Source organism: Rattus rattus, chromosome 9 (genome assembly GCF_011064425.1).
Source record: "Rattus rattus isolate New Zealand chromosome 9, Rrattus_CSIRO_v1, whole genome shotgun sequence".
Classification (NCBI taxonomy): Eukaryota; Metazoa; Chordata; class Mammalia; order Rodentia; family Muridae; genus Rattus; species Rattus rattus.
The window spans coordinates 68,104,309-68,125,258 of NC_046162.1; the positions used below are offsets into that span (position 1 = coordinate 68,104,309).

General features: G+C 49.9%; 1 protein-coding gene across 2 annotated transcripts in view; it reads right to left on the minus strand.

Annotated features, from left to right (window-relative positions):
- Positions 1-20,950, minus strand: part of Sap30bp (SAP30 binding protein) — a 34,040-nt gene that overhangs the window by 9,287 nt on the left and 3,803 nt on the right. Inside the window, exons 3-5 of one of the 2 annotated variants that reach the window (XM_032913515.1) lie at positions 20,525-20,572; positions 6,251-6,293; positions 1,123-1,211 (exon numbers count right to left, since the gene is read on the minus strand). In XM_032913515.1, the coding sequence (XP_032769406.1) occupies positions 1,123-1,211; positions 6,251-6,293; positions 20,525-20,572 (180 nt within the window). The remainder of the gene's footprint in view (positions 1-1,122; positions 1,212-6,250; positions 6,294-20,524; positions 20,573-20,950) is intronic. The other variant, XM_032913516.1, reaches the window with a different exon arrangement.

The following is a 20,950-nucleotide window of genomic DNA, read 5'->3' on the forward strand; positions in this document are numbered from 1 at the left end:
ACAGGTTTTGATGTTTGTTTAAATGTCATGGTTCCTACCCCCAATAGGATCAATAAATAAATAGTCAAAGAAGAAACAGTCTGAACTTAAGAGCTCTGAAGGCCAGTAGCAGTGGTGCCCACCTTTAATCCTAGCACCGGGGAGGCACAGACAGATGGATCTGAGTTTGAGGCTAGCCTGGTCTCCAGAGTGAGTTCCAGGACAGCCAGGAAGAAATCCTGTTTCAAAAAACAAAATCCAAACAAAACAAAACAGACCACGCTCGGGGTGGCTGGCTGCTTCTGCTTGGCAGGCCTCTGGAACTGTCCTCACAGGCTTAAACTTGTTTGGCATGGAGAGTGACGCCATCCTGGGGGTGAAGGGGAGGGAGGCAGACAGCTTAGCCAAGGGAGGAGACTTCTGGGAAAGGAAGAGACTCCAAGGTGCCCCGTCGTCTCCTGGACTCCTGCATTCCTCAGCCCGAGGACCCATTAGTCATCCATCCGCTTGGGTGGGGCCATGGGCTGGTTCCATAGCTGGGGGCACCCAGAAGAAGCTGCAGGATCAAAGGCAGGGCAGGTGGAAAAGGCTCATAGTTATGTAGCCTTGGGCACCTATCTGCCCTGTAGTTAACTGAAACGTCCCATTCACAGGGGAACAAGGAGAAACAAACATGGGTGAAATCTGTTTACTAAGTTCCTATGTCCCATGGATCACTGCACAGATGAACAGCTTCTGTTCTTCAGGCACTTAAAGCCTTACTCAGGTCAGGTGTGAGGGCAGAAGCTGCTGAATCAGGAACACAAAGACGGAAACTGTGCATCTAAGCGCTGCATGGTACACGAGTGCAATTTATGTTACACTCTGGAGCCTCAGTTACCTGGCAAATTTCCCTAAGAAGTGCCCTGGCTCAGTGAGGGCCGACCAGGGACACAAGAGGGCAGCACATGACAGGTGTGGCAATGGGTGTCAATCCCTGAGTTCTGGCTTATAGGAAGTATCTGAGACTGTAGGCTCCTGCCCATCTGGCGGTTTAGCTTGGTCCCTTTCCCCGCCATGGCCTCTGAAGGCCATAGCATAAGCAGACAATGTAACCCAGGCCATCTCAGTCACACGGGCCTCAGCAGCCAGGCCTGTGCTTACTTGTAAGTGATTTGAACATCTGCCCGGCGGTTCTGGTGGGATCTTGATCTCGTCTGGTGACATGTTGCGGACCTTTTCAGAAAAGGAAGCTGTTGAGAGAAGAGGAGATTCTTGTGTAGAGAGGAAAGGCCAGGGGCTATAAAAGCACAAGCACAGAACAATTCCAGCAGGGAACCGTGCTGTGAAAGCAGAAGGGGAGGTGAACAAGGAGAGTGTCCCCGAGGTGAGATCAAATGTTCAGATGCCACCCTTGTGTCAACCTGCGAGAAGGGAAGTTCAGGTAGAGGGGACAGATGTAAATAACACACCCTACCAAGCTCCAGCGACTAGCTTTTAAGGAGAGAGAAAGTCCAGGGAAGCCCTGGGGGAGGGGAAGGGAGGAGCCACAATCAAATGCATTTGCCGATTTCCACAGTGTGAATTCTGCCTGGCCTAAGCAACTCTCAGGTTGCCAATGTGGAGAAACTAAACCTAGGCAGGGCTAGAGAGACATGTGTCAGCCTCACACTCGGCACTGCCCTTTCTGGTTGGCTATGAGAAACTGTTACGGGTTCCTAATGTTTTGGGTCCCAAATAGCATGTGCATAGAAAGACCCGAACAAAAGGTCTGATTCTGACACAAGAACCACAACTCCCAAGGGCAATCAATCCCCTCAGAGAACCACTGCCCACCCAAGCCTCGCCTCCTCTTCTCATTCCCTTCCCTGCAGCCTCCCCAGCTACCCCAGGACCTCAGAGTCGGCTCTGCAGCACAGACAATGGGCTGATTGTTAAGAGTCAGTCATGCTTTTTGAAACATTCCTCATGAGAAGAACCATACATGAGCAAACGGCAGAGAGCAAGGGCGGGGCAGGAGGAAGGCAAGAACCAAAAAGCCACCAGCAATAGCATCTAGCTGAGTACTTGCTGGAGGACCTACTGTGTGCCAGGCCCTTACCTAAGCCCTTCCTAGAACAGCTCTAGAGGCCTGAAGGGAGTCTGGGGGAAGGCGGAGGGTGGCATGGCCTTCCTGGTCTCTAGTCCAAGGCTGGGTTTTCGTAAAGATTTTAACTTTTAAAAATTTGTTCTTTGCCTGTGTGAGTACAAGTGCCCTCGGAGTCCAGAGAGGGCATTAGATCCCCTGGAGGTGACATTTACCGGAGGTTGTGACCTCCAGACATGGGTCCTGTCCAGAGCAGAATGTGTTAACTGCTGAGTCTCCCCTCCAGTCATGATTTTAAAATAATCCCAGGTTTTAAGAGATTAAAACAAAACAAAACAGGGAAGAGAGAGAGAGAGAGAGAGAAAACTTAGGTGTCTGTAGGGGGAAACCCCTCTCAGGGTCTCAGGCTGGCCCAGACTCCTGGGCTCAAGCAACTCTTCCTCTTCAGTCTCTGGATTGGCTGGGCTGCAAGTGTGCGTCATGCACCCAGCATGGGTTACTGTTTTCTTCTTAGCAGATAAGGTGTTTTGATCTCTGCATAGCTACCATCGCTATGACAAACGCAGTGCTCAGTAAGCCAAAGACTAATGACTTCCAGGTCAGCTCCGGTGGACTGGGCCTGTGTACACTATGAACACAGAGGCCAGGGGTCAGGCCTGAAGCAGCCTTAAAGCACAAGTACAGTACCGGGCTTCGGTGCCCCAGTGGGTTGTAACTAGACACACCCTAAGCATGGGCTGGGCGATGGATCAGAGGTCGCTGTAGGCCTGAGATGCAATAGCAGCCAAGAACGGTCTCTTCGAGGGGAGTACACACTTGCTGCTGCCCCGTTCCTTTCTGCCATCTCCCAACTTACCCTCAGGCAGGGCACTACCTAGCTCTGGCAGGCTGTCAAGCCAAATCTCGATTCTTACTTTTCCCCAGCCCCGGGGATAAGCAGAAGTTCTAGGTCTGACGTCAGACTACAGAGGCCAGCCGAGAGGGGAAGCGAGTGGAAAGAGCTGGTTAGAGCATTTTGTGAGTATTCATCACAAAACCAAGAAGGCCTTGGCAGGCACTGGGCCACAGAGGGCATATGTGCATGTGACACAGACAAAGAGTGCCCTTTGGCATTTGCCAGGAAAGCTTTTTAGAAAAACAGGGTGTGCCACAGTTACTGTGGCAACCTCCAGCCTCTGGGACATAAGGGGTAGAGTGTGACTGATGGGAGGAGGGAGCCCCTGTGAACTAAGGTAGGAACAAGAGTCCCTGGGTAAATGACAAGAAGGTGACATATTCTGGACAATAAAAGTATACAGCAGAGACTTGAGGACAGGCGTGAATGACTCTTTCCTAAAACCTAGAAAGTATTCAGTACAGAGAGAGCAGCTGCCCTGCAGAGTGGCCAGAGCCCCTAACCGTCTCTGGAAGTGTCAAGCCGTGTGCCCGCAGACACTTGGGCAGTGCCTGTGCCTTAGCTGCTCTGCTCTGCTGGGAGCAGCTGCATTTAATACTTGCAAGCCTGCTGCAAGCATAAGTCCTGCCCTGCTAATGCCTCTGTCAGAAAATATCTGCAGTGTCCACGGCCACCAGGTAGGACTCTGGGCAGAGCAGCTAGTTCCAGGGACTTAGGCTACGGCAGGGAGGAGCAGGGGCAGAAAGCCCAGTGGGAGGAAGCCTGCAGGATACTAACCAGCAGGAGGCTCCCGAGTGATCTGAAGACCACTCCACATCTAACACGGTTTCAGGCCCGTGGGGCCGGCAGCTGTCAGGAGTACAGCACTGGTGAAGCCTGTGAGTTGGGTTCTTGGCTCTTTGCTTGTTCTTTTAAAGCCACTCTGCTGAAGAGCTGACTTACCACCCGCTCCTCAAAGAGCAAAAGAGTGCTAACCCTATGCAGATGACAATGTACTGTGTCCACCACAACAGAGGACATAAACAGACTATGTCAGCTATATTGAGAGGTTCCTTAGTCACAACAGACAAATGTAGAGGAATTCCCATGCTCAGCAGTGTGCATGGAACTCTCAGGAACCTGCATAAACGGAAAGCCAGGCGGGAAAGCAGCCATCTGCACCAGGCACTCAGCGTGTCCTCAAAGGGACACTTATGGGCAGGTGGCAATTCTGCTCAGCATCCTCTCACGCACAGGAAGGCCCTCATAGCAGAATGATCCAACCTACGTGTTTGCCAATGGGCCTACTTCATATGAAACTTAAAATAGGGGTCAAGATCACTTCTTACTTGAGACTGAAGGAAGACACCTGCCCAGGGGAGCTGAGCACCAGGAACTAAGGAGGGTGGAGGTGTCTGCTTGTAACCGGTCTGGTACGACTAGTACAGATACAAATGCCTATCAAATCTAACAACAGCACACGTAAACTCACAGGTTTTACTCTTTAAATTACACCTCAATAATGCTATTTCAAACACATGGTACAGAAGCTGAGTTTTTGCAATACCAGATCTCTGAGAGGCTAAGGTAGACGACCAGCCAGGTCATAGCCAGTCCATGCTACACTCATGAATCTTAAAAAAAAAAAAAAAAAAGTCAAAGCAAACCCAGAGGAAAAAGAGCCAAGCTGGTTAAGGAAGAATTCCAGCTGATGCCTGAACACGTCCACCACTTATCTGACACTGCTGTGTGAGTGGGGGGCACTGCTGTATTGGTTCACGGTCAGGCTGCTCTCTGACCTAAACCCTGAAGTTTCTCAGTGGTGAACAGCAGAGTGAAGTGGTGCCCAGATGGAGGAGGCTTTCAGTTCCCACCACACCTGGCCTTGTGTATCAACCACTGCCCAGGCCGCTGGCTTCTGATTAGATGTGTGCCATGCCTCCTTTAAGCTGTCATATCCCGAGTGTCATTTTCTTTCTTTTTTTTTTTTTCTTTTTTTATCGGAGCTGGGGACTGAACCCAGGGCCTTGCACTTGCTAGGCAAGCGCTCTACCACTGAGCTAAATCCCCAACCCCCCCGAGTGTCATTTTCTAAAGAACAAATTCTAGGGTTTAAGGAAGCCCTGGTTTTAATTTACATAGTTGCATGTAAACATGTTTGAGTATGTGTATGTACTTCAATGTATGTCATGTGTCTGCATGTTCCTGCTGAGGTCTGGCAGAACAGAGACAGCATTGGACTCCCTGTACCTAGAGTTACAGGAAGTTGTGAACCACCCAACATGGATGCTGGGAAATGAACCTGGATCCCTTGCAAGAATAGCACTGTGCCATCTCTATAGTCCCTGATTTTTTTTCAATAAGACGAACTCTATCCGAAAACCCAGAATCAACACAGTTAATATTCTTGTCCAAGACAAAGCAGAATGACTAATTCCTAGCACTTAGTTATGGAAAACCAGTCACTCATCACAACCCATAGCAAAAGGGTACTTCTTGGAAAACAGGCAGGTGGGCAGGACCCCAAAGACCACTTTCAAGCCAAGTTTCTGGGCTTTGAACCTCCAGGGCAGGAAAGCACAAGCCCAGAATGTACTGGGGACGTGCAGGGTGGTTCTGCAGGGGTCCTTTGGGAACAGAAGGAAACCAAGTAGGATCACACTTGTCTCAAGTTAGCACAGTGGCCTGGGAGCAGGAGATGGCTGTTGCAGAGGGAAGGCTGAACCTGACAGGGGACACCAGGAACTTCCCCTGGTTCAGGGTTCTGGAGCCAATACCAAGTCAGTGGCCAAACTTAGCAGTGCAGTGGTTTTCTAAGAAGGTTGAGGTGCAGAGGCTAGCAGAGGGCTGGGATGTAATTTGGTTTCCTGCAAGTTACTCTGCTCTCCAAAGTTACCAACGGCCACATATGCTAATTTTGTGAGACATGTTCCCGCCTGGGGACAAGGCAAAGTGCCAGGAGAGGGAGGGCCCATGCCAACTTCTTTAGCAACATGAATATGGTGGTTGGGGTAAGGGGACATAAAGACAGAGAGGTCAGGCCCAGGGCACAAGTGAAAGAAACAAAGACCAAGATGAGCTGCCAGCTGCTAGGGGCTCTGAACTCCCCTGACAACATGGCAACCAACCAAAGCCCAGAAAAGCGCACACAGAATGCCATTTTCAAAGACGTTGCCTGGAGGTCTCACCCAGTCACCCTAGGAAATGCCAAAGGTCTCGTAGTGTGAAGGGAAACTGCTCACAGCAGTGAGATGCCCCAAAGAACAGAGGCTTGGCGTAAATAAGCCAGCTGCTCAGGGAAAGGCTCAGAAGTGTGACCTTAGGGTACTCACCCACTAATTCCTGGGGATCCCGCTTCTCTGCTTCTGTGTTATCCTGTGGAGAGAAAGAAACACACAAAGGTAAGCTGGGCTCCTGGGCCACAGTCACTCTCTTCACCGAGACACCTGAATCATCATGGAGGTTGAACGGGTGAGTACTGGCAGCGTGCTAACACTGAGCAGTGCTTCAAGGCTCCCAGCACCCTACAATTCTGACCCCCAGGAGGGAACAGCATTGAGCCATTTGGGTGAGCCATAGGTGAGTGCCCCTGCCACCTGTGTGACTGTGCCTTGCCCATGGCTCCCCTGGGCTGGGAGGGCTTATCCAATCACATCCTTTGGGAGACCCTCCCGTAAAGCCCAACTCTGGAGACCGATGGCTCCTGGGAGTTTGCTTTTATTTTATTTCAAACCATCAGCATTATGAGCATATCATGAGCATTAAGGGGTAGCTCGAAGAAGCCCTTCAGGGACTAAATGAAGCTGCCCAAGCCCCCCAGCTTGAGGTGGTCCCAGTCTTCCTGGCTTTCCTTGACCCTTCTCTCTCCTTACACTGGTTTTATATTCTGTCCAGAGAAACACTTTTTTTTTTTAAACACTGACTACAAATGTCTGACTTCACTGCTTCTCTAAACCAAACCAAAGTTGAGAGGCTGACAGCTAAGTTACAGGCTTAAAGCCGCACCCTTGCCTCTGCTGACCCAAACGTACTTGAACTCAGTAAGATCAGGGACATTTAGTGCCAAGAGGAGATGGTGTTTAAATGGCAGAGAAGTTCACTAAAGGTGTCAGGTCTGGTGTCCTTCCTTTGCTTGGTGAGGGACGTGATAAGACAATAGGATCTCCACATGAGAACAGCCACAGAGCCCTGGCACCAAGGAAGGAAGGGAAGGGGTGTGGAGAGTCCAAACTCCCTCCCAAGTCAGGCATGGCCCTGTGCCAAGACCAGACCCCTTCCCCAGAAAGTCCCTCCTGATTCTGAGACGACCCAAAATCCCCCTCTTCTGAACACTGTGGCTATTCATTCAAATTGCAAGGGCACAATGTAGAAGCCAGGCTGCTTAGCAACCTGTCCCTCCTCACCATCCACCTCCTGCCAATCAGGTGGGCAAAGAGGAGGGCGGGCTGGGAGGTGGTCCTGGAGGACTGCCACATCAAGTTCAGGTTGGAGTCATAAATCAACTGTTGTTCAAACAGGGCCAATCCTCAGAGGCAAACAACAACTCCTTTGTCGCAGCAATGGGAGAATTCAAGTTGAGGAACATTTCAGTGGCCAGGCGTGGGACTGTAAAATTCCCTTGTGTTTTTCCACCAGGAGACAGCTTCCTGGGTGCTGAGTATAGGAAAACATCAGCTGGAGCTCCTGCCTTCATCTGCAGACACACAGGCCCACATAGGGGACTGGCCTGTGAAGTCTCCAGGGCCCAGCGTTCTCCAGAGGACATTGTCTATCCACAGCATCAGGAAGTGGATCACATTTCTTTAAGGAAAAGACATTATTTCAGGGCTGCCTTAAGGAGCCAGGAGCTCCCCTGGGGATTTTTTATAGCTTTTGTGACCTTGGAGTTGGAAGGGGAGGAGGGGCAGGTGTGGGTAGTGAGGGATGGAGCCTGCTCTGTCTTTTGCGTCTGGCTGTCCTAGTGGGCAGCTCAGCCCTGTCTCTAGGAGAAAAGACACAACACTGTTAGAAAGGAGAACCACAGGGGGAACACAGTCTCCCTTTCCCTGGTCCTGTGGGCTATGGCTCCTTAGCCTTTCTAAGCTCATCTTTCTGCCCGGGAAGGGTTTGGGGTCACATCAGCTGTTCTTAAATGGAGGCAGGTCCAGACAGAGTAGGGAGGGAAACTAAGTAGGAAAGGGGCCTAGTGACAATGAGGACCTAGAGCTCAGTGGCAGAGCATGGCACAGTCCTAAGTTTGATCCCCAGTACTGCAAAGGTAAGTGACCAAATCCCCCACTTGCCACTGCTCCAAAGTCAGAACTAACTGCAACAAATCAGCCTTGAGGCAGGTTCAATACAACTGGAGACTCCTGTAGCGTAATGCAATGACCCCATGGAACCCACACACATCCCCAGTGGTGGGGTGGGTAGAACTGGAGAGGGATGCACAGCACACACAAGCGAAGATCCAGAGAGAGCCTCCCATCAGTCTCTCAGATGCTGAGTTCCAGGTGAATTCGAACCCAGCACCTATGAACTATGCTCAAGATGGCCATAGTGCCAGAACACAGACAAGGAAGCACTGCGCACAGTCAAGGAGATGGAAACCGACACCCTAACCAGCAAACAGGCTAAGGAAACAGTGCTACAAACCCACTCTAGGAGAGGGACTTACCAGCCCTTAAAAGGGCAAGAAAGAGGGGTTGGGGATTTAGCTCAGTGAGTGCTTGCCTAGCAAGCACAAAGCCCTGGGTTCGGTCCCCAGCTCCGGGGGGGGGGCAAGAAAGGGAAAGGGGAGGCACAAGGACATAGGGGAAAACAGGACCCCTCAGTTTCCAAGTGCCCAGGGAATTCCTGTGTGAACTTGTATAGCTTTCACCCTCTGGCTTTCAGTTAATCAAAGTTAACTCCACCTGTGAGCCCCATTTACCAGACAGTTGTCTGTATTAGCCAGGGACCTGGAACCATGGCAGAGACAAGACCCTTCAGCCTGGCTCTCACCTCTAAGATGAAAAGGTCGCGCTGTAGCAGCTCTGGGCTCAGCCTCTTCACCTAGTCTGGATTCAGTGAGGACACAAGGAACCTCACAGCTTTGCAAACGAAGCTAAAGGAGGGAGGGAGGAGAGGATGACGAGGTTCACATGCTGAGCATGTATATGTGGGCATGGTGGCATGGTGGCACTGGCATGGGAGGCTGAGGCAGATGGAGTTCAAACTGTAGGTCAGCTTAGGATATTTGTGACATCATGCCTCAAAACAAAACAAAGCAAAACCAACCAAAACCAAAACTAAAAGCACAGTGTGGTAGTGCACACCCAAGACTTTGAAGGAGGCAGGCAGGCCAGCGTAATAAGACCCAGTCTGGTCTTAAGGAGGAAAGAGGAAGCCAAGTGTGGTAGCACGTCTTTAAAGCCAGTATGGGGAAGGCAGACACAAGTGGATATCTGTAAGTTCTAAGCCAGGCAGAACTACATATTTGAGAACCCTGTCTCAAATAGACGAATAGGGAAGATGGAGGAGAGACTGAACACCAATTCTAAAGCGAGAATTTCTCTTCTGTCTGTGCTCGCCCTTCCCCTCTCCTCTGCCTTCATTTGAGGCTAATGTCTTAACAGTCACATCATGAGGTGGCCGCAGAGGCCAGAGAATATCGCTGTGAAACTGCAGATTGGGACTTTTCCAATAATTCTGATCCCACTTGCTGTCAATGAAAGAAGCCTTACTGTCCCCAGGAATGTGGCTCCCATGCAGAATACAGAAGCTCGGCCACAGTGGAGCTGACAGGCAGAGGAAGGAAGGAAAGTCTTACGGGCCCATAGAGCTGGAGACTGCTGTGCGAGCTGAGAGGATTTATGCACTGTAAAGTAGCAGGTTCTGGAGGACAGAATGGTGGTTTATATACAGCTAGCCTTCATCAGCCCTTCTGGGAACCAGCCCCATGGGGCAAGCACAAAGCTCCAGTGACAACCTTGAGTCATAGCATACGTAGCCCCAGGCATTTGGATTCTGTCAGTCAACACGCCATGCTTTCTTCCCAGCATTGGGAGCATTAAGCACAGAGAAGGCATTCTGAACAGGGCGCAGGGTGGCATTCAAGGAGCAGGGGAAGCAGACTGTTCCTGGCTGGACAACATAACCTGGCAGCTGGGGAGGACTGGGGAAGGAAGTAGCACCAAGCAAGCCCCTGAAGCTATAAAGTCCTAATATGCCATCTTGTTTAATAGCAGAGTTGACTTAAAATAACAAAAAGCTCAAACCTGTAATCCCAGCACCGAAGAAGCAGAGACAGTTGGACTGCTGAGTTCAAGGCTTGTCTAGGCTGACCAAAGCAAACCAAACAGACCATTATCTCCCTCCCTGAATGAATCTTCCCAGCAGCCCCAGCCCCTACCAAAGGCTGTATCGTTCTCTTGTCCCCTTTCCACAGGAGGTCTGTTCTCTGCTCTCCCCAATCTAGAAAACACATCCTATGCAAAACGCAGAACTTTTCCTTTAAATGTTCCTGTACTGCTGCCTAGCTGACAAGTCAGGATCTTCCACAACACTGTGTGTGCTCTCAACACGTCTGGCCACCACGGGTGCTACACACAGCATTTGTTTGCCACTGTTCTTCAGGTGGGGCAGGTTTCATGGCTACCTTCAGCTGCCATGCAACAGATAACCCAGGTGCCGAACATGTTTAGCACCAGCTCGTTCTGAGGCCTGGGCTCGCTGACCACACAGGAAACAGGCAGAAGGTAGCTACAAGGGGGTCCAAGCTCAAATAAGGGCTGATGTGGGACCAGGAAAGGCAGGAAGGGGCACTAAAATTCACTGTTTGCTCTTTACCGTTTCTGCCTGTCTGAGACAGGGTCTTGCCTTTTTAGCTCAAAACTTCGACCTTGCAGACCCTCCCACCTCAGTCTCTGGAGTGCTGGAAGTCCAGGCCTGTACCATCGAACTGAGTCCTGCAGTCTCAGTATTCAACCTAATACTTTTAAAGGCTGAGACAAAGCAGGGTGGTGTAGGGGGCAGGACACAATTAAGCTGGGTGTGGTGGCACTTCTAGAAGTCCCACCTACACTAAGACGATAGTCACTTTAGCTCAGAAGTAAGGCCAGTCTGGGTAACTAGCAAAATCCTGCCTGAAGACAAACACACAAAGATAAAGAACAAATCCGGGGTTGGGGATTTAGCTCAGTGGTAGAGCACTTGCCTAGCAAGCGCAAGGCCCTGGGTTCGGTCCCCAGCTCTGAAAAAAAAAAAAAAGAAAAAAAAAAAAAAAAAAAAAAGAACAAATCCATAAACAGTGAAAGACAATTACTGGAGAGCTAGCTCCCTCACTGACTCCATAAATAATTCACTGAAGATTTATTATGTCGCAGACAACAGGCTAAGCAGTCAGGCTAAAGTAAAAACATTGATAGTGGGGATTCAGGTTTACGGTGAGCCCTCAACCAACGATCTCATTTAATTTTCACAATAGCCCAGCAAAGTGTTCCGAGCCCAGGGAGCCCTCCCGGGGCCACAGAATAGGGCTCTGTCTGTGTGGTGGCACACACCTGTATCACTGCACTTGGGAGGTAGAGGCGAGAGGATCAGGAGTTCAAGGCCAGTCTGAGCTATAAGAGATCTCATCTCAGCCCCCCTACCCCACGTGCTCCCGAAGGGGCAGGAATGGGACATGTAGAGGGAAGCCCTGGGACTCAGTGACACCACACAGATAGGTACTGTGCTAAGATTTCCACCGTGATCCACAGCCGGTTCCCACACAGGAGTGCTGTACATAGCAGAACATTTCCTTCAGTTGTGCCCTGTGTGCCAGGACGGGGCCCTTGAATGGGCATGTGGCCAGCCAGGGATGGAAACACTGCACTTAGCAGGAAAATGGGCGGAAGTTGATGGGGCCATCATGGATGCACTGGACTTGCCTCGACTCTAGACAGCTCAGACAGGGAGGCTCAACTCACCAAGCAGAGCCAGAGGCGGCTTCCACAGGAGGCTTAAATAGCAGTCTGTCAGTAGACCGTAAGCCAGCTTCAGCTGGGCCTTGCCGTTTGCAGAATAGGCCGGGAAGGGGAAGAAATGGCGTCTTTCTCTACTAAAAACCTGATTAAAGCAAAGCTGTATGTCAGGCTCACCCGGCAATACAGTTCTACCACAAACCTGTTGAAACTGGCCAGGCTTACAAGTGAATTCGAAAGTCAACGGGGAGGGGTCTATACCTGACTACTGCGAGCGTCACCCATACTTGACAGTGTGTCAGGATTGTTTCTTGGGACTTGTGAAGGGTGGCTCTCCTGACCCCTGGAGCAGTACAGGTGGTGTCTATCTCGGTGCACGGGCTACCTTACACCCAGGCCTACCACACTTCTCTTCCTTCAAGGCTACCTGTGAGAACAGGGTTTCTGGGCTTTGCTGTAGTTCTGGGGCCTTGGGGAGACCAGCTACAAAAAGACAAAGAAGAGGATGGCCTGAGCTAAGCGTGGAGCACTAGTGTAGAGCACTAAAGCCTCAGCCACCATGCCAGTCCCAAAGCATCACTAGCCCAGCTCACTCCCAGATAAGTTAACAGGCAACCAGCATCCCCGAGAGCCGGGCACGATGGAGATCTGTACTGCAGGAGGGGGACTCACTGCTCTGCGGACCTCATGGTGTGACTGGGAAAAAGGCTACCCAAAGGCTAGGAATACAGATTTGCTGTGGGCACACCTTTAATCCCAACTTGGGAGGCAGAGGCAGGAGGGTCTCTGGGTTTGAGGCTAGCCTGGTCTACAAGGCAAGCTCCCAGCCAGGACAGCCAGGACTACATAGGTCTGGTCTCAAAAAAAAAAAAAAAGGCAAAATCTTCTCAAATTTAGAAATCACATACATAGCAGCCACATTGTAAGGGGCAGGGACAGAACAAGAGAATGGAGGCCAAGTGCTGGATCCCCAGGACAGGCAATTTTCCACATCATGTAATTTCAAAAAGATGAAGCCCAGCTGGGAAAGGAGGGCCCAGCCACACCTCAGTCAGCAATCCACGGCATCCGGCCCTGAAAGGAAGGAGGTATGTTGGGGCTTGCATGGCTGATAGGGGGGTAGGCGGGCATGCAGTGGCTTCTTCCTGGCTGCAGAACCACAGAGGGGTGGGGCTCCTAGGAGTCTCAGCTTCAGTACACCTGGAGCAAGGGCAGTCAAGGCCTGTGGTGTAAAGCCAAGGAGAGGATCAGAGGAAAGCGCCTGGGTCTCCCTCTGCACACCAGTGAGTAAAGCATGAGTGGACTCAGGCGGAAGGGCTGGTCCTGCAGACTTCATCAACAGAGGACGGCGCTGCGGCCCTGACTGCCTGAGGACTCACAGAAGAAAGTGCACCCCAAGCCCTACTTAAGGTCTCCTCAGTTTGAGGGTGAACAGCTATGTGGGCTTCAAGAAGGCGGAGTCTCAAAGGCGAGCCTCCTGATCTGTGTAAGGAACGCAAAGGTCTCTCCCAGCGCCTCCCACAGGCGGAACCTCAATCAAGGACAACTGTGGCTGCTTGTGCAGCTTCAAGAACCCCATGCATGGACCAATGGGGGAAGTCAGCGGGGAGGTCAGTGGAGAAGTGTGCTGCTCATTGGAGCCACTGCAGAATAATTTCCACAGTTTAAATTGTCAATTTATTTTTCTTTGATGTGTATGAGTATACTGCCTGTATGAATGTATACCAGGTTTACGCAGGAGCCCGCGGAGCGCCTCAGATCCCCTGGAACTGAAATTACCTGCTGCAGGTTAACTAAACCTGGATCGAGTGAGAATAGCAAGTGCCCTTAACCACTGAGCCATCTCTCATGTCCTCTCCTCTCTTTTCTTGAAGGAAAACTCACGCTGTAGCCCAGGCTGACCTGCCAAAGCACTGTAATTACCCCAGTGAGATCCATGGTGTCCAGCTTTTTTTTTTTTTTTAATAATTTCTTATTTAGAAATGTTTACTGATTTATCTTACAATTCTGCTTTTTGTTTTCTTTTTTTAAATTTTTAAATTTTAGGTTTTTTCTTTGAGATAGTGCCTTACTCTATAGACCAGGCTAACTAGCCACAGACCCAGCAGTCTCCATGTGGGTGGTGACCGAGGACATGGACTCCATCCACCTCTATTGCTGTCCCCATGTAACTGGTGGCAACTAATGCTCTTCCCAAGGTTCAGTTAACAACAGATTCCTGGGAAATAAAGCTCTTACCTTTCCCTTCCTAGGTCTTCATTCAGATAAGGCAGAAGAGCAGTAGCAAGGGCGGAGCGATGGCTGTGGTTAAGAGCATACACTGCTCTGGCAGAAGATCAGTTTGATTTCTAGCACCCAGGTCAGGCAGCTCACAGAGGCTGGGAGCTTCAGCCTCAGGTCACCCAGTGCTGCCTTCCAGCCTCTGAGAGTCCTGTGCTCAGGAGTGCACACCCCCATTACAATTAAAAATACAATTTGAAGTATCACTGCCTATTAGTAATAACTTGGCGAGGAGAGAGAACGAAGGAATGACTGAGTGAGCCCTGCCCATCGACAGTCTCCACACGCAGTGACCAGGAGCCACAGACCACTCCAGGATGGAGGCAGACAGCCACTGGCATGGCTGAGCTGGGCCTCCTGAGGGCACCGAGGACTTACATCTGCCTCAGCCCCAACTCCAAGACCATCCACCACTGCAGCTTCAACCTGTGCACCAAAGCACCCAGCATCCTACGGCACATAAGCGGACGGGCTACAGGATATTCAAGGCACTCACAGGGACCCTGGACATGATAACCCCCCCCCCCACACATCTGGTTTCTAAGTAGCAGTTGAACCGTGAGAAGAGTAATACTTAGTGTCTGCAGCTACCTATTTAAGACAGAGAACCGCGAAGCACGTCTTTGTCTAGGAGCTGTGTGAACCAAAGTACCAAGGTCTGTGAGCTGAGAACACATGGCTGCAGGATGTCTTCACCCTGCGGACACACAACAAACGACACAGCTCACTGAGGGCCAGAATGGCCTTGGCTGCTTCTTCCCTCCCTACCCCATCGCATAAGATCCCAGAAGGTGGGCCTCACAGTCCTGCTGAGCTGGGTGAGGTGGTGGGTGTGTGACTGGCCTCCACAGCTGGAGGACAGCTTTCTTTAGGTACCAACTCCCCCTTCAATCTTGTCCTTTTGAATCTTGTGACAGGGTCTGGCTGTGGAGTGCCCACTGGCCTGGAACTCACAGATCCACCAGCCTCTGCTGGAATTAGAGGTATGTGTCAACATGTCCTGCCAAATCTAAGGCAGGGCTTCACTGTTTAGATCAGTTTGGCCCCAAATTTGTGACCCTCCTGCTTTACCCTTCTAAATTAGCGACCACACCCAGCTTGGGCTCTAAGGATTTTAAGAATGTTTTCTTTTGATTTAACTGGGATCATACACACCTCTTTCAAAAATGCCACAACAATTCCCTACTCAATGTCAGCGCCTAGAAAAGCCAGGATTCTTTCCCTACCACAGAGCCTGGACCAGAGGCCCCAGGGAGCTCCCAAGTACAGGCCCTCCCTGACAGCTGGCAGCAGGCGGTTTGCCTTTCTTGTTCCAGGTCATCTATCTATCCCTGCTTGTGGTCAATGGAAGGGCGTGCCAGGGAAATGGAAATACCTCTATCCACAGGAACTGCAGGAGTGGAAGAAAAATAAACAAGGGAGAATGTTCCAGAACTATGGAGGCAAAGCCTGGACAGAGGACAGCGGCACCCGGGAGCTCCTGCACCAAGGGCAAACGGATAGAGGGCACACTGGAGCCACTGGGAGCTCGAGGTGCGGTGCTGTCAGAGGGCTGCCACAGCTGGTCTGACGGTTTCTAGGACAGCAGCACTACCTTCTGTTGAGTGATCAAAGCATATAAGGTCCAGACTGCTTCCCTAGGAGGTGAGACCAGACACCAAGAGAAAGAAAGTGTGGAATGGAAGCATGCCAGTGTTTAGCTTCTCTTGGCATACTGAGTTGCCTCCCCTCTGGCCTCCTCTTCTCTGATTTGACTCAGTCCCTTCTATCTCAGACTGACAAAGACCAAAGGCCTCTTCCTATACAGTAGGATTTGGAGTTACCATCGTATTCAAACTCCAACGCAGGAGACTTCACACAGAAGCAACTCCAAGTATCAGGGTAACAAAATTAGGTCCCAGTCCTCCAAAGGCTGAGGCAGGAGGATGGGCAGACTGAGGCCAGCCTGTGCTACAGTGAGACCCTGTCTCACAGAACAGAGTAACAGGAACAAGGAGATGGAGTCCCAGGCAAAGACACTTGCTGTTCAAGCCTGACAACCTGCATTCAACCCCCAGGACATGTGCAGAGGAGGAAGGAGTGACTCCAAAGTTGTTCTGTGATCTCTGTATGTGCACATGGCACACACGTGCCCCTCTCTCCACAGCTATACACACACAATAATAATGAAAGTTTAAAATAACAAAAAGGGAATTTCTAGTCTTGTTACCTTTTCAGTTTTTGGTTTGTTTGTTTTGTTTTTTCCCGACAGGGGTTTCAGCCCTGGCTGTCCTGGAACTCCCTCTATAGATCAGGATTTGCCTGACCTGCCTCTGTCCCGAGTCCTGAGATTAAAGGCATGGGCCACTATACTGGCTTGCTGATAGCAGCAAGAGAATTCTCAACCTTGCCCTTCTACCATACTTCTCCTCTCCAGAGAGTCTGGAACCCTTTGTGGATTTGTCCAACCTCAACACAACCCATAAACTAGAACATTAATGACGAATAGTTTTACTTTTTACAAACTGTGACAATGCTACCTTATGAAGAACTCAAACCATTGGCCAGAGATGATGTTCTCCAGTAATATGAAAGCAAACCTCCCAGGTAGCTCTGTGCTATTCCAGGTCTGCATCTGGCCGCCTCTCCCTCCCTCCCAGCTGTCTTTAGTGCCTTCGCCTTCATGCCTGCTCCTCTAACCACACTGAGGCTGCAAGCACAGGTCTCTCTTCTGTAGTCAGTCACACTGGTGACCAGCCTGGGAAGTGAGCAGAGGCCCTGGCAACGGTGGCGGTGGCAGCCGCTACTACTGATCTCAGGTGCCCAGCACTATTTTAAGCACTTTACTTTAACCCTTATCAAACGAAAGGCGGACTTCATTATGATGCCCATTTCCCAGAGAAGAGAAACTGAGGCTCAGAGATGTCTCAAGGAAAGCTAGATCCGAAGCCATGCTGGGGTGTATTGTGTTGCTCTGGATAACCTAACCGCTGTACCACAGCCACTGACCCCAAGAACTCAAGACACCAAGGGGGGCTGTGGAACTGACTCACAGAACAGTCAAAGTGATCACTCACCCTCAGATTCTGTTTATGTGGGTTCTCACAGCTGGTCTGCAGGTCAGCTGTGGTGGCGCTTGCTTGCAATTCCAGCACTTTAGAGACAGAGGCCGGAGCACCACTGTACACTGAAGGCCAACTGTCAGTACAACCAATGTGCAGCAAGGCGTAAAACAAACAAAAACCACAGAAGGGGTCTGCAGGCCTGGGGGATCTGCAGAGTCCACACTATCCCAACAGCAGCCATTATTTGCTGTTTTGTTTGTCATTGGTTTTCCAAGACAGGGTTTCTCTGTGTAACCCTGGCTACCCTGAACTCATTCTGTAGACCAGGCTGGCCTCAAACTCAGAGATCCACCTGCCTCTGCCTCCTGAGAGCTGAGATTATGGTATGGTCAATTAAAAAAAAAAGGAAATTCATGTAAGAACACCCTTCGCCAAGCTGTAAAATGATTCATTTTACTAATGTGACCCTTGAGAACTAATGTATTCACCGCCTGTGATGACCTGAAAGTAAACCAAACATGTAAGGCCCATCAAGACAGCTGTCTCAAGGAAAAGTTAATATGTGTAACTTGAGGTCCACGTGAAAACAGCTGTTTTCTTCACTGGAACACCATTTTACATGAAAGACTGACTGGCATTTATGCTATGCCTTCTTGGTTCTCCAAGACATTTTATCAGAAGTGAAGAACGGCATTTACTGGCAGTAACACTGAAGTTCCCAAGGGGAACTTACTAGAAACATCATTGTAACCTGACAGCTTTCTACCAACCTGTCAGATGACACTGTAATCAGAAACAGATGCCCTTTGGGGCTATTCCAGAACAGTATGTGTCAATACCCAAAACAATCCGTGTAGCTCAGAGATTTGCCAGTTTCTGGTCTGGTGGTGTGAAATCATGTATGGTAAAGACCTACTGAAAGTGTTTTAGAGATACACAAGAGGTTGGGCATTGTGGCTTGCATTTGGGAGGTTGACGCAGGAGGATTACTGAGAATCTGAGAGCAGCCTGGTAATATAAGGCATTCCAGGCCAGCCTGGGCTTCAGCATGTGAGACTCTCAAAAATAAAGCAGGGGGAGTAGCGGTGCAGGCCTTTAACTCCAGCAGAGAGGTAGAGGCAAGCAGATCTGCTCTAAAGGGAGTTCCAGTACAGCCAGGGCTACAAAGACAGCCTGTCTTGCAGGACACACACACACACACACACACACACACACACACACACACACACTCTCTCTCTCTCTCACACACTCACACACACACACACACACTCACACTCACTCTCTCTCTCACACACACAAACGAACAGAGCAACTATTTTTAGCAAACTACCAATTAAGTTTTGGGTGTTCACATGGTTGAGTGCATGGTGCATGTGTGTGTGCGGTGCCTGCACATATGTACACAGAGATCAGAGGTAGGAGGTCAGGATCCTCCTGCATTGCTCTCCACCTTATTTTCTGAGATAAGGTCTATCATTGACCCTGGAGCTCACTAACCGGCTACACTGATGGCCAATGAGCTCTAAGGCTCTCAGTCTCCATCCTGCCCGGTGCTGAGTCTGCACCTCTCTCGGTCTGACTTCTAAGATATCAATATACAAAATGAGCAGAAGCTCCTTGGGATCTGCATTTCCAAGTTGTGTCATGAAACCGAAGGTTTTGAGAACCCCTACATGAGGAGTTAAAATAGATCCTGAAAAGAAGCAGAGAGTGCCATCTGGTGGACAGACGGCCATGATGCAACTCATTAGCTTAACAAACAGAAGAGAAACTGAAAGACCTCTGGCAATTATGCAAACCAAAAGCTTAGAACAAAATCCTCTCATATAAAGTTAAACAGAACTAAGTCCAACGGAGCTGGAGAGGAGGCTCAGAGGTTAAGAGCACTTGCTGTTCTTTTTTTTTTTTTGGTTCTTTTTTTTCGGAGCTGGGGATCGAACCCAGGGCCTTGCGCTTCCTAGGCAAGCGCTTTACTACTGAGCTAAATCTCTACCACTGAGCTAAATCCCCAACCCCGCACTTGCTGTTCTTGCAGAGGACCCGAGTCCAACTCCCAGTACACACCAGGCAGCTCACAGCTAACTGTAACTCTAGTTCCAGAAAGTGACACCTCTCTTCTGGCATCAGTGGGCATCTCCTGCGTGCATGTGCGTGTGCATGTGTGTGTGTACGTACCTGTGTGTGCCCTGGTCTTTATTACCTGCTCTTAGAGAAACCAGTAAGTCCTTTGTGCTCCACAGGGCTCCCTTTTTCACAAGGTTGTATCTTTCCTCAAGAATTTGCTGTTGGGATCGTGGCACCGTAGGAAGGGTGACAGCCAAGGGCATGCCAACTTCTTCAGGGGGCTTTCAGTGTTAAACTGTAAGTCTGCCCCATACTCTACCAGGCCAGTTCTTAGCCTGGGTTTTTTACTCTGCACAGTAGTTTGCACCTAGTTTCTGGGCTCCACACTGTCTGCTCTTAAATCCTTGGTAAAACACATTCCAAGTCCTCTGCAGCCTTCCTCAGCTTAGACCAATGCTCTACAGCCATATCTGACGATGGAACAGCTTGTGCTATACACTCAGCGGATGCATGGCCCCCTTTCATACCTCACATCTACAAATTCAAACACAATGCGTTTAATTTATTTTTTAAAATCGCATCTGCATTGAATATAAGATTCCTAAAATCATTTTCTGAACGATACAGTGTATCAATTATTTGAGATAATCTGAACTAGAGGGGGAGTTAGGCAAAAGTCATATGTAAATATACCATTTTAAACAGAGACTGTGAGAAGCTCTGGATTTGCCTATCTACAATTACAACCAGGCATAAGTCTTTTCGATTTCACTTATGCAACCTTGAAGGCTTTGGCTCATTTCAGAGAAGTTTATAACTGTGAAATGTGGTACCTATTCTTCCAAGGGCGATGTCTGCATCATAAAGCATGATTCCACAGTAAGGACATTTCCAGTACCCAGTGTACAGCAAGCACCTGGCCCTCATCACCACAGGATCATCAGGATTGTGACAAGAGCCACTGCTAACTACTCTCAGCTGCTACTAGACAGACCCACGAGAGGGATCTGCTTCACAAAAGACCATGTGCATGTGTGACCGGCACACACCTGGGAGACGGGGCTGCACTTAAGTGTGTATGGACTACAGGACTCAGGCAGGCCTCTGGAGCTTTTTATTTCAAGTCTTAGGAATTCGTAGTGGCCTTAAGAGCCTTCATTAAACTGGCTTTATTCCAGAAAATGACCACATTCTGTGTGCTAGTGGGACAGATCCTGACCCCACATTTGACCTGAGTCAGAATGCTAAAAGCCTCGATCGAATCCAGCCTCCCGCCACAACCAACACCAAATACCTTTGGGTCATCAGCCTCAGGTTTTTCAGTCTCTGAATCGTCATCTTCCTACAAGACAAAGAATTTAGAGGATTAAACTTAAAAGGAGTGGGCCTGGGAGTCTCACATACACAACCGGCGGTTGGAGTAAACAGGCTTACCTAGCAGGAGTCACCCCACCAAGAACCCTTCCCTACCATACAACCCAGAACTAGAAAAAGAGAAAGGAAGAGGAGACATTCTGGAGGGGGTGGGGGGTCAGCAGCTCAGAATCTGTGTGTCATCACCTACATCAGTGAAAACTCCTGAGGGAAACTGTAAACCATGTAAAGAGAGGGAAGATGCCTCATGTCCCACAGCTGTCAGGCCAGGCTGCAATTACTAAAGCCAGGATCATGAATTTCCTTACCACTTCTTCGACATTCAACCCACAGCCATCCCACTGCT